The sequence below is a fragment of the Anopheles gambiae genome, chromosome X (genome assembly GCF_943734735.2).
Source record: "Anopheles gambiae chromosome X, idAnoGambNW_F1_1, whole genome shotgun sequence".
Classification (NCBI taxonomy): Eukaryota; Metazoa; Arthropoda; class Insecta; order Diptera; family Culicidae; genus Anopheles; species Anopheles gambiae.
The window spans coordinates 21072108-21084778 of record NC_064600.1 but is presented as its reverse complement, the minus strand read 5'-3'; the positions used below and the strand labels follow the sequence as shown (position 1 = coordinate 21084778).

Sequence of the window (12671 nt, the reverse complement as noted above, 5' to 3'; positions counted from 1 at the left end):
GTGTCCATTTCGCACCGGTGTCGCATTCACATTCATGAAACAGCACACCTGCATTTTCGTCCGAGGAACAAGCGCTGCTGTCGATGCAAACTTTAGTTTTTATCCAAGTGTAAACGCACAATGTTTCACATGATAACACACATAATAAGAATAATTTCAACGCAATATGACATCATGGCAAGCTATGTATTTCAGACACAAACACGCGCACTTGCAAATACACATTAAAAAGCACACTCTCTTTCTACTACTACACACACACACACACACATGCACACACACAGACACACATACATACACACACACACTCATACACACATACACACACACATACACACATACACACACACAAACACAAGTAACGTGGCAAAACAAGTGTACGGTGCATTGAAAAAAAAGGGTCCTATCTTAATGTCCGATACTGTAGGTTCAAGTTAGGTTCAATCCGACCCGACCCGACCCGAACTCGCCGCACCAACGGGTCGGAGTCGCTTATGCTTTCTCGCACCTACTGATCTTTCGGGTCGACCCGAACTCGCTGCACCCTCGGGTCAAATTGAACCTACTGTGACCCGTAGTACAGTCGTCAACTCGTACGACTTAACAACATGCCCGTCATGGGTTCAATCCCCAAATAGACCGCGCCGCCATACGTAGGACTAACTATCCTGCTATGTGGAGGAATCAATTAGTCACTGAAAGCCAAGCCCGCAAGTGGGTACAGGCAGGCCTTGACCGACATCGGTTGTTGAGCCAAAGAAGAAGAAGAAGAAGTGACCCGACCCGACCCGAACTCGCTGCACCAACGGGTCAAACTGAACCCAACCCACCAGACAAAGCCGAAGTCGCTCGAACCTTTTACTCTGTGCCAGAGCGAGAAAGCATGTTCTCTTCGTCAATTTTTTGACTGCGGAGCACACTGCCTGTGACTGTATGCGTGTGCGAAATCAGTTGATGGATGAAGAATGATGATGAGGGGTAGAAATTTACTTCGTTTTGGTACCCGTTCGTATTTGGAAGCAGCCGATCGTGTTTGGAGATTTACATTTTTGAAAGTGTGTGTGTGTGTTACTTCAAGAAAAAATGAAAAATGCTTTACGCACACCACTTCATATCATTGCTGCAAATAATAAAAATCATTTCTCGTCAACGCCGGCCGGCTAAACATCGTTCATAGCTTTGACAAGTTTTAAAAGGTGATTTAAGTTATTTGTGATTCGAAATGGCATCTAAACGTGACAAGCAAACCGGGTCATTGTATAAAATTCGTGACGCTATGAACAAAGTACTCGAGCAGGAATGGGAAAATGAAGAACGTGAAAACACAACTGCCGCGTTTCAGCAGCTAGAAGGTAGGTTCCGTTTTCTTATGGTTGTGTTTCACAGGATTTTTACTAAACTAAATATTGCTTACTTATAGAAAACATGGATGTGAGTTTCCCATATCCTGGATCAGGAGTTGACATGTCCAGCGACAATAATATTCCTGATCCTGTTTTGAGCGATAGCGAATTTTCATCTTTGACTTCGAGTGATGAAGAAGAGTCCAATGACAGTGATGAGAATGATATGGAATGTCCTAATGTGCCGAATGGTATAACATTTGAAGATGGACTCAGAAAATGGGCTTTGGAAACAAATCAGAGACATTGTGCCATTAACTCATTGCTGGCTCTGGTTCGAGAAACAACACCGTATAAAGTGCCAAAAGATGCACGGACATTTCTCAAAACTCCGCAGTCAACCGAAAAGAACAACATTAGTACAACCGCCGGTGGACAATTATGGTATTAAGGAATAGCTAAGAGACTACAACAATATTTCAAGTAAGGCAGTTTCCAGTCCTAATATTTATACATTGATCCTAATATTGATACTTTGATTTTAATGCTTTGTGTATTTTATATGTTTTTTTTTTTCTTATAGAAACAAAACCCCTAAGGTCGATTTAATGAAATTAGACTTTTCAATGGATGGTTTACCGCTTCACAAAAGTGGTTTAACCCAATTTTGGCCTATTTTAATGAGGGTACACGGAATGCCTAAAACACCAGTGATGGTGGTGGCTATTTACTGTGGCGAATGCAAACCTGATTCGGTAGAGGAATACTTAAGAGAGTTCGTCACAGAATTCAATGAACTGCAAATCAAAGGGCTTTTCATAAATGGCAAAAAGATAAAAGTGCTACCAAGAGCAATCATAGCAGATTCTCCAGCTCGAGCGTTTCTAAAAGGTGAGCATGAATTAAGAGAAAACTTGTTATGTTTGTAATAATGCTTATGGTATTTTTCTACTTTAGGTGTTGTCTGTTTCAATGCAGCAGAGGGCTGTTTGAAATGTCTTCATATAGCTAAAAAAGATCCGGATACAAAACGAATGTATTTCGAAGGAATAGGTGCAACCAAGCGTACAGATACGTTGTTCAAAGGAGGTGCATATCCTTCTCATTGCAAACATCACACACCTTTAATAGACCTAATGAATTTCGATATTGTTAGAGATGTTATAACTTCTGATCCACTTCATTTATTCTATTTGGGAATCATGCGGAAGCTACTGATTGGCTGGATGAGTGGAAAGTTCGGAAAACATAAAAAGTGGACTCCTCTGCAGAAGCAACAAATTAGCAAATTTCTAAAAGAGTCACAGCTCCCATCGGAAATTCATCGCAAAATGCGTGGATTAAAATACCTTCCGTTTTCGAAAGGTTCGGAATTTCGGTCATTTCTGCGTTATATTGGTGTCGTAGTTTTAAAAAATAATTTACCTATCGAAAATTATAATCACTTTATGCTTCTGTTCTGTGCTGTTACATTTTTATCCTCTCCAATTTATAAAAACTATTGGAGGTATGCAGGAGAGTTTCTCAATAAGTTTGTGATGGATTTTGATAAAATTTACGACAAAAGTTTAGTGTCTAGCAATGTTCATATTTTAGAACATGTTTTCGATGATGTTGATAGATTTGGTGACTTGGAAACGATTTCCGCTGATATTTTTGAAAATGAATTACAGAAAATGAAAAATGGATTGCGTCATGGAACAAGAAGCTTAGAACAAATCATAAATAGATTGGCTGAAACAGAGGAAATAAAGACAGCACAGGAAATAATTGAACCAAGTTTTCCTAAAATTAGCGCTAGAGGTAATTCCGTACGCTTTTACATCACACCTGATTTTGTGTTGAAACCAACTGATAGGGACCAATGGTTTATGCTAAAAGATAACACTGTTGTTAAGTATAAAAGCGCAACTTATGAGTCAGGAGAATTCGTATTGTATGGATGCCAATTCCTTAAACAGCGTGAAAGCTTCGTAAATCCTTGTTCGTCCTACATGTTACATATAACGACAGGAGATTTAATTTATTTATCAAGCGATTGCATTAAGGTATCTCTTTCAGAGGTGCTATGTAAAGTTTGTGCTGTTGTATTAGAAAGCGATAGCTATATGTTTATTCCACTCTTGCACACTTTCATTCAATAATTATAATGTACTATATATAAAAATGGGGCGGTCCCGTGGTACGGTCCTCAACTAGAACGACTTAATAACATGCTCGTCAATGGTTCGAGCCTAAAATGGACCGTCCCCCCGTAGCATGGATTGACTATCCGGCTGCGTAGTAATGAATTAAGTCTCGAAAGCCTGTCCAGCATGTTCGCGTAGCGTACGATGTTACGCCATATAGAAGAAGAATATATAAAAATAATCGTGTAATTTAATTAAGTTTAACTACGCAATAAACAATAAATGTACGTTTAAATCCTTCATTTTATTTCATTAGAAAACATTATGCTAACATTACAAATTCACAGCTCATTTTATTTTGGAATTCATTTTCGTATTATGAGTTCGCATTGATTTACGCACATGTTTTTAACTAATGCCGTGGTTCTGCTTTACGTTTGATGCACATTACTTTTCTATTTCCAGCAAGGTTCAGCCTTTCTTTGGCATGCGGCAATTTTGTTTTAAAGAATTTGGCAACGTATCCCTCTGAAATTGTGTTCAAAGGGGTGCTGCCAATTTCTTTAAAAAATTTTATAATTGCCTTATAATTCGCCAATGCTATTTTAGCTGTTGGGCTTCGACCCTTCCAGCTACAGCTAGGCATAAACTCCCGGGTGAACATTACATCGATTGCCTCGTGCAGTCGATTATCCGTATCCCCAGATGATATGGTTGATTCAATCCACTGTTTTACAGTGTTGAAAAACATAACGTCAGCCAATTTTTCCTCCATGATTGTCAGCTCTTCAGGGGTTGAAATAGGTTTCAATAAAGATTCCATCTCTTTGTCGACCTCTGCCACTTTGTGTGGCATTTTAACGCAATCTTTTATATGGTCCACAGTTACTTGCAGCAAAGCAGTACGTTTGTCCAATTTATTTACTTTGCTGTCGAGTTGATCGAGTCTTTGCATAACTTGATCAAACATACTCCTGCAAAAACCTATTACCTCCGTGGCAATTGAAGATGTCGCTTGACTTGATAAGGTGTCAGCATCTTCTAAAGAGTTTTTGTTCATGACCGGTATTTGTTGCTCGAATGCAATCGAAGCCGCATCTTCTTCTGGAACGGATACGGGGAATTGGCTGGCCAAGCCATTCTGAGCCTGGCTTGAAAGGATTGCTGGTTGAAGGGCTAAGGAAGGATTGCTGGCTGAAGGGATTTTCTCGGCCGAAGAGGTAGAAGGACGTGGGGTCTGCATTTTTGAGGTGTTTTCCAAACTCCATACTAGCGGTGGTGGCATGGAAGAGGTTAAAGTCGGAGTTTGGATGTTTGCCGGAATCAAAAGTTCATGTTGCACGGATTTTCTTGGCACAACTTTCATGACATCCATCATGGGATTGTCAACAACGTAGGCTTGTTTGGAAGGATTCATGATTATTCTAGAAATAAAAGATATAAAACTTAATCAATAGCACATATGATTGTAAGCAATATATAGAAATAAATACTTACGCTGCTCGGATTTATATTAGTTGTTCGGTAGTAACAATGTTTGGAACAAGATACACGATTCAAATTGGAGCGTTCTTATCGCGTTGACATCTGAACTTAAAGTAATTCGAGTGCCGCGCCTGCTGATCAGCCGGCGCAACAACAGCAAGAAACAGGAACAGAAACAAAAGGCTTTGCACGCTGGTAACACTAAACAAACTAGTAACGCTGGTAAGCACACCCACCCACACACACACACTCACCCACCCACACACACACACACACACACACACACCCACACACACACACACTCACTCACACTTGACAAAAACAAAGCCCACGCGCAGATCGAGGTATACGGGCTTGTGTGCAATGAGAGAAGTAGAACAACTAGAAAATGTTTTCATTTTTTTTCTTCTTCTTCTTTGGCATAATAACCGTTGTTGGTCAAGGTATGCCTGTGCCACAAGTGAGCTTGGCTTTCAGTGAGTTATTGATTATCTGTAGCAATCCGATCAATCCGATCACACACGGTCCATACGGGGCTTGAACCCATGACGGGCATGGGAATGTTGTAAAGTCGGACGAGGTGACGACGTATTTAGTAAAACCGGATGCGGGGTATGGTCCATTCGAGGCTAGAACCCACAACGGGCATGTTGTTGAATTGGTACTAGTTGACAACAGTATGACGGAACGCCCATAATAAAATATTTCTAATTTATTGTATAATGAGTATTATATATTATTTATAATATAATTTTATTGTATAACATACATATTTTTTTATTATATTTCTTATACAATATATAGTATATTTTACACTACATTATTAAAATTTATTATATATTATATAATATCATATTTTAAAATTATATCATTATTATATAATATTATACAGATTTAGGGAATGTACAATACAAAACACATGTCTATTATATTCCTCAAAACGTTGCAATTTTCACACCTATAATACGTTCATGATAAATCGACCTCTGCCTCTAAATACAAATGCGATTATAACGCACCCAAATGAAGTATCATAAAGTGTGCAAGTGATAAATACATGTCCTACTAACGTCGAACACCAACGATCGAATCTCTCCAAGTAAGTATAAATTCCATATGTGCATCCATATATATATATACATATAATAAACAATCAATATTTCTCCCTCTCACTCAAGTTGCAGTCAAAAAACATCTGGCTCTACATCGAAATGATCGCACACTCACACGCTCACCCCATCCCCACAACTGATTCACACCAAAAATCGTTCAAGGCCATTCGATAATTAACTGTGCACAAACAGTAGCAGGAAAGAGAGCGATAGCCAGACTTGCGATATATTTTTGATTCTTGCACGCTAGCACATGTGTGTGTGTGTGTGTTATTTTGCTTCTTTCCCATTCGAAACCCGAACTAATTTCGGCTTTTTGCACGAAGAAAGGTTCGAGCCATCGCTTCCGCTCGAAGTCGAGCAAGGGTTCGAGCGATAACCCAAGTAGCAGAGCCGAAGTTTTTCAGAGATTTTTCTGTGTGCCAAAGCGAGATGCCCTGTCTTCTCTCTCTAGATTTTGGACAGCAAACCGCTGCGCGTGTAGAGGTGTGTGCGTGTGACGAACAACGATGGATGAAAAACGCGAGGAGCGAGGTCCGAAGTCTTTCGTTGGTCACACACACATGCATCTACCGTTGGATTGCGCTACATCGAGTCTACCCATCTCTCTCGATCTACCATGATTTTTTCTGCTATCGCACTCATCTGGGAGTTAGGCATCCTCAGTCTGCCCAGAACTTTCGTTGTGGAAGGATGTGCGGGAGTGATGTGCGATTTCTTGTGTCCCCTACTTTCCTTGTTTACGTTTTGCGCAGTGTTGCTTCTTCTTCCATTGTGGAATGATTTATCCTAGCTAACTTGTTGAGGTAAGTTTCTTGATCTCATATGTGCTTCAATGTAATAATTCAACTAATGCTTACCGTCTTCAAAGTTACAGGTGCATGCGCCATTCATCAACGCCTACGTGTTGGCATCATCAACAATCTTCAAAGTGGGTGACGGAAAGAAATTGTTTTCCAGTTTTAAAATATTAAGGTAAGTGTTGCTCTCATCATATACGCAAAACTATCCAAAGTAATACGTACTACATGCATTAATTATTGGTTCATTTTTATTGACAGCGTTCAGCACAACTCAGCCACAAAACAACGCACTGGATTGCGCTAAGAACCTGTCGAAACGCGCGCAGCCCCCGGGAGCGGTAGGAGAAAGGAAGAACGAGAGGAGAAAAAACTAAAGCCAGCGCGCAGCTCTGATGGTACCCCGTACGCGGTAAGAAGAAAAAAGATCGAGAGGAGGAAGAACGGTAAATTTGGAAGGGGGAGACCGTTCTGCCGTCTCCACAGTGTGAGTATGCCAAAGCACGTGTTGGAAGGGAAAGAAAAAGTGTGGAATAAACCGCATGCGAATGTGTGCATACAGCAAAAGTAAACATGTGTGCCTCATCATTTCTATAAGCAATCCGAAAAGGGGGTGGAGCAAACACATTTTTATGCGTGAGGTGCAGAAGAAATCAGAGCGTGATAGTATGTGTGAACGCGATCGTTCGGGTCGAATGTGTCTATGTGTGCGTGAAACCATATTTACACTTCTACTGCAAGTGGGTACGTAAGTGGGGCCATATGTGTACGACACGATCCCATACAAAACTTCGGCTTTTGCGGACTGGGAAGCTCCCTCGAACCCATCTCGAACCTTATTTCCTTCGAGCGACTTCGGCTTTGTCTGTTGGGAACAGTCAAAAGCCGAAGATTTTATATTGACCTTTCGTTTTTTCTATCTGTCTCTCGCTCTAATTTGAGTGATTTTCCCTTCGTGAGTATCCACGAGCTCCCTCGTGTGGTTGTTGTTGTTGGAAGTTGAAGCCGAACCCCCTTCGTGCGCTGCCAAAATCAGCGAAGAACGAAATCGAGTGGCTCAAGCGAAAGAACGAAAAAAATGATGAGCGAGTGTGCTGTGACAATAACACACACGCACGCACAAGGCGACACCCGAAATCTGGTGCGATACCGGCTTTCAGTGGAGCAAGTACACACATGCACACATTTGGCCACACCAGCGCTCTGTTCTAGTGCAGGTAGTTTTCTGCAGTCCACGGTGATACTACACACAGCCACGCACTTGGCGATACACGCTGTGTGGTGGACGTTCAGAATTCAGTGGTGCAAATACACACATGCATACACTTGGCGACACACGCTCTGCTGTGCGGTGAGATTTGTGTTCTGTGTCCAGTGGTGCAAATACACACACACACGCACTTGGCTACACACGCAGTACGGCGCGGTTGGCTTGGCAGAAGCGCATACAAACATTCACGCAGTAGGCTTTACTTTCAGTCCAGTGAGGTTGGTGCTTGTGTGGTGTTTCAGCGCTTGGTAGTCAGCGGATAAACCCCGTAAAAAATGGAGTTTTGTTTAATTTGAGGTAAGTAAAAGTAATTAAAATTATCAACCAACATCCCCCCTTCTAATTAATATCATTTTTTTCATTTCATGTGTGTTTCACGGCGAACGGAGACAACAAAAACCTGTGGCTGTGTCATAGTGTTGGAGCAGTGGCCCGTACAGTGCAGCGAGAAAAACCAGGAGCAACAGCGATGAGGAGCAGAAAGTGCTGTGCTGAATTTGTTTTTTTTTTTCACTGTGCGAGTGTAAAAAATGTTTTTTTTTAATTATGTGCGTTGATTTATAATTAAGTGCAGTGATTATTGTGCAAGTGTTGTGTTTTTTTTGTATTGTTGGTTCGATATTCAATAAATCGAATTACGATAGTTTAATGGTGTGCACTGTATCATTTCGGAAAGAAATCCTGACAAAAAAGGGGGAGGGGGCTAATTAAACGAAGGTTCGTGCAGACCCCCGTTCGGGTTTTGCTTCGGCTTCGGGTTTGCTTCGGCTTCGGGACCCGACGGATCGGTTGAATAATTTCGCCAACTCAGCTTCAAAGCCAGCTTCAATCTCAGCGGATCTCTGAGTGCTGGTGACTGGTGGGTAGCCCCCTCCCCCTTTTTGCCAGATTTTCTTTCCAAAATGAAACAGTGTCACACACATGTAGTAGAACAACTTGATTTATTTAAGCAAATAAATCGGTTTAATGAGACGCACTAACAACTATTTCACACACGGTCAACACTTCGCAAATTACACAAATTATGGCACATTATATTAAAAACACTTTTATCAACTGTTCCGTGAATAAAACGCAACATTTTCACCGTACTTTCTGCACTCCACCGCTGTTGATCATGGTTGTCATCTTTCCACTGTACCCGTCATTTGCACCAACATTTGCACATCACAAACACAGGTTTTGTTGTCTCCGTTCGCGGTGAAAAACACATGAAATGGAAGAAAAATTATATTAATTAGAAGGGGGGATGTTGGTTGATAATTTTAATCACTTTTACTTACCTCAAATTAAACAAAACTCCATTTTTTACGGGGTTTACCCGCCAAGCGCTGAAACACCACACAAGCACCAACCTCACTGGACTGAAAGTGAAGCCTACTGCGTGAATTTGTGTATGCGCTTCTGCCAAGCCAACCGCGCCGTACTGCGTGTGTAGCCAAGTGCGTGTGTGTGTATATTTGCACCACTGGACACAGAACACAAATCTCACCGCACAGCAGAGCGTGTGTCGCCAAGTGTATGCATGTGTGTATTTGCACCACTGAATTCTGAACGTCCACCACACAGCGTGTATCGCCAAGTGCGTGGCTGTGTGTAGTATCACCGTGGACTGCAGAAAACTACCTGCACTAGAACAGAGCGCTGGTGTGGCCAAATGTGTGCATGTGTGTACTTGCTCCACTGAAAGCCGGTATCGCACCAGATTTCGGGTGTCGCCTTGTGCGTGCGTGTGTGTTATTGTCACAGCACACTCGCTCATCATTTTTTTCGTTCTTTCGCTTGAGCCACTCGATTTCGTTCTTCGCTGATTTTGGCAGCGCACGAAGGGGGTTCGGCTTCAACTTCCAACAACAACAACCACACGAGGAGGCTCGGGGACACTCATCAGGGGAAAATCGCTCAATTTAGAGCGAGAGACAGATAGAAAAAGTGAAAGGTCAATATAAAATCTTCGGCTTTTGACTGTTGGGTACCCACTTACGTACCCACTTGCAGTAGAAGTGTAAATGTGGTTTCACGCACACATAGACACCTTCCACCCGAACGATCGCGTTCACACATACTATCACGCTCTGATTTCTTCTGCACCTCACGCATACCAATGTGTTTGCTCCACCCCCTTTTCGGATTGCTTATAGAAAGGATGAGGCACACATGCTTACATTTGCTGTATGCACACATTCGCATGCGGTTTATTCCAACTTTTTCGCTCCGTTCCAACACGTGCTTTGGCATACTCACACTGTGTAGACGGCAGAACGGTCTCCCCCTTCCAAATTTACCGTTCTTCCTACTCTCGATCTTTTTTCTTCTTACCGCGTCCGGGGTACCATCAGAGCTGCGCGAAAAATGAACCAATAATTAATGTATGTAGTACGTATTACTTTGGATAGTTTTGCGTATATGAGAGAGCAACACTTACCTTAATATTTTAAAACTGGAAAACAATTTCTTTCCGTCACCCACTTTGAAGATTGTTGATGATGCCAACACGTAGGCGTTGATGAATGGCGCATGCACCTGTAACTTTGAAGACGATAAGCATTAGTGGAATTATTACATTGAAGCACATATGAGATCAAGAAACTTACCTCAACAAGTTAGCTAGGATAAATCATTCCACAATGGAAGAAGAAGCAACACTGGGCAAAACGTAAACAAGGAAAGTAGGGGACACAAGAAATCGCACATCACTCCCGCACATCCTTCCACAACGAAAGTTCAGGATAGACTGAGGATGCTTAACACCCGGATGAGTGCGATAGCAGAAAAAATCATGGTAGATCGAGAGAGATGGGTAGACTCGGTGAAGCTTAATCCGCTGGTAGATGCATATGTGTGTGACCAACGAAAGACTTCAGACCCCGCTCCTCGCGTTTTTCATCCATCATTTTTGTCACACGCACACACCTCTACACGCGCGGCAGTTTGCTGTCCAAAATCTGGAGAAAGAAGACAGGGCATCTCGCTTTGGCACACAGAAAAATCTCTGAGCAACTTCGGCTCTGCTACTTGGGAATATCTACGTCTTAAATGCTAGTAGGGGGGGGGGGGGGGGGAGGATTTCCCATGGTACAGTCATCAACTCGAACGACTTAATAATATGTCCGTCACGGGTTCAAGCCTAGAATGGACCTTCCCTCCGTGGCAAGGATTGACTATTATGCTGCGTGGTAATAAATAAAATTTCAAAAGCCTCGAACCCTAACCCATAATGTCACTGGAAGCCAACCCCACAAGTGGTACAGGCAGGCCTTGACCGACAACGGTTGTTGAGCCAAAAAGAAGAAGAAGGTAGTTTTTATGGTTGCGCGTACGCGTTTGTGTGTGTTTTTGTTGATGTTTATTATTGGAATCAAACAGACCTGCAATATCGTCAAAAGGCGTATGCATTAATGGAGAGGGTCGCTATTAGACATGGGCAAGAAGAGCGGGAATCATAAGGTTCGCTCGCTCCCATTAGTGAGCGGGCGCTCGCCGCTCTTCATTCCAGAAAAATATGATTCGCCCGCTCGCATAGAAAAATATAAAAAAAGCTCGTTTGAAGCTAGTTGCCCCGAGAAACAAAAAATCTAAATCTATAATACTGTTGGGCTTATACGGAATGTAAATAGCCGCATGTAAAAAAATCAAATATTTTTATTGCGGTTAAAACTAAAACTCAAATTAACGTTTTTTATTAAACAAAAAAAACATCACAAGCTACTGTCGTCGACCCACACTGGCTATTCCAAACACACGTTTAAAACATCGTACAGCGCGAGCGCATCGTATGTGCAAAACACACAGAAAAAAACAGTCTTGCTTGCAAGCGCACTGCTTGTCCAAAATACGTAGCGAGAAGATCAGGGTAGCTCGCGAGCGCACTGCCTATCCAAAATCCATGCAGAAAAAAACTGCCTAGCTCGCGATCGCACTGCCTATCCAAAATCCATGCAGAAAAAAACAGAGTAGCTCGCGAGCGCGCTGCCCATCCAAAATACGTAGCGAGAAGAACAGGGTAGCTCGTGAGCGACCGGTTGGCCCAAAATCCATTCATAAAAAAAACAGCCCAGCTCGCGAGCGCCAATATGCATAGTGAGAGGATCAAGCTAGCTCGCGAGCGCGCTGCCTGGACAAAATACGTAGTGAGAAGAGAAGGGGCGCTTGCGAGCTACCCTGATCTTCTCGCTACGTATTTTGGATGGGCAGGGCGCTCGCGAGCTACCCTGTTTTTTTCTGCATGGATTTTAGATAGGCAGTGCGCTCGCGAGCTAGGCAGTTTTTTTTGTGCACGGATTTTGGATAGGCAGTGCGCTCGCGAGCTACCCTGTTTTTTCTGCATGGATTTTGGATAGGCAGTGCGCTCGCGAGCTACCCTGTTTTTTTCTGCATGGATTTTGGATAGGCAGTGCGCTCGCGAGCTAGGCAGTTTTTTTGTGCACGGATTTTGGATAGGCAGTGCGCTCGCGAGCTACCCTGTTTTTTCTGCATGGATTTTGGATAGGCAGTGCGCTCGCGAGCTAGGTTGTAGAGTCGCTGATAAACAG

General features: G+C 42.5%; 3 protein-coding genes and 2 long non-coding RNA genes across 20 annotated transcripts in view; 2 read left to right on the top strand and 3 right to left on the bottom strand.

Annotated features, from left to right (window-relative positions):
• LOC4575976 (ubiquitin carboxyl-terminal hydrolase Usp2) overlaps positions 1-12671 on the bottom strand; it is a 218138-nt gene that overhangs the window by 160755 nt on the left and 44712 nt on the right. The window lies entirely within an intron of this gene.
• LOC133394552 (uncharacterized) lies at positions 807-3771 on the top strand. Of its 2 annotated transcripts, XM_061663219.1 has the most exons (4): positions 807-1352; positions 1421-1826; positions 1927-2234; positions 2301-3771. In XM_061663219.1, exons 3-4 carry the CDS (start codon positions 1952-1954, stop codon positions 3485-3487), a joined length of 1470 nt encoding a protein of 489 aa, XP_061519203.1. In that variant the 5' UTR covers positions 807-1352; positions 1421-1826; positions 1927-1951; the 3' UTR covers positions 3488-3771. The 2 variants fall into 2 exon arrangements, with proteins under 2 accessions (XP_061519203.1, XP_061519204.1); XM_061663220.1 differs by lacking the exons at positions 1927-2234; positions 2301-3771 and having other exon boundaries at positions 810-1352.
• Positions 3714-5118, bottom strand: LOC133394593 (uncharacterized). The gene has a single exon (XM_061663222.1). It carries the CDS (start codon positions 4887-4889, stop codon positions 3885-3887), a length of 1005 nt encoding a protein of 334 aa, XP_061519206.1. The 5' UTR covers positions 4890-5118; the 3' UTR covers positions 3714-3884.
• Positions 6347-7441, top strand: LOC133394619 (uncharacterized). Of its 2 annotated transcripts, none has more exons than XR_009766846.1 (3): positions 6347-6875; positions 6947-7044; positions 7131-7441. It is a non-coding gene; the product is annotated as an uncharacterized LOC133394619 (long non-coding RNA). The 2 variants fall into 2 exon arrangements; XR_009766844.1 differs by having other exon boundaries at positions 6941-7044.
• On the bottom strand, positions 9064-12017 carry LOC133394606 (uncharacterized). 2 transcript variants are annotated; one of them, XR_009766833.1, is made up of 3 exons: positions 10734-12017; positions 10565-10668; positions 9064-10480 (listed from the first exon to the last, which is right to left on the bottom strand). It is a non-coding gene; the product is annotated as an uncharacterized LOC133394606 (long non-coding RNA). The 2 variants fall into 2 exon arrangements; XR_009766837.1 differs by having other exon boundaries at positions 10565-10662.

Bases quoted from the DNA above. Each gene is read 5' to 3' on its own strand.
- LOC133394552 (XM_061663219.1), top strand. From the start codon at position 1,952: ATGAAATTAGACTTTTCAATGGATGGTTTACCGCTTCACAAAAGTGGT. The intron at 2,235-2,300 runs GTGAGCATGAAT...TTTCTACTTTAG, and splicing joins AGCTCGAGCGTTTCTAAAAG to GTGTTGTCTGTTTCAATGCA.
- LOC133394593 (XM_061663222.1), bottom strand. From the start codon at position 4,889: ATGAATCCTTCCAAACAAGCCTACGTTGTTGACAATCCCATGATGGAT.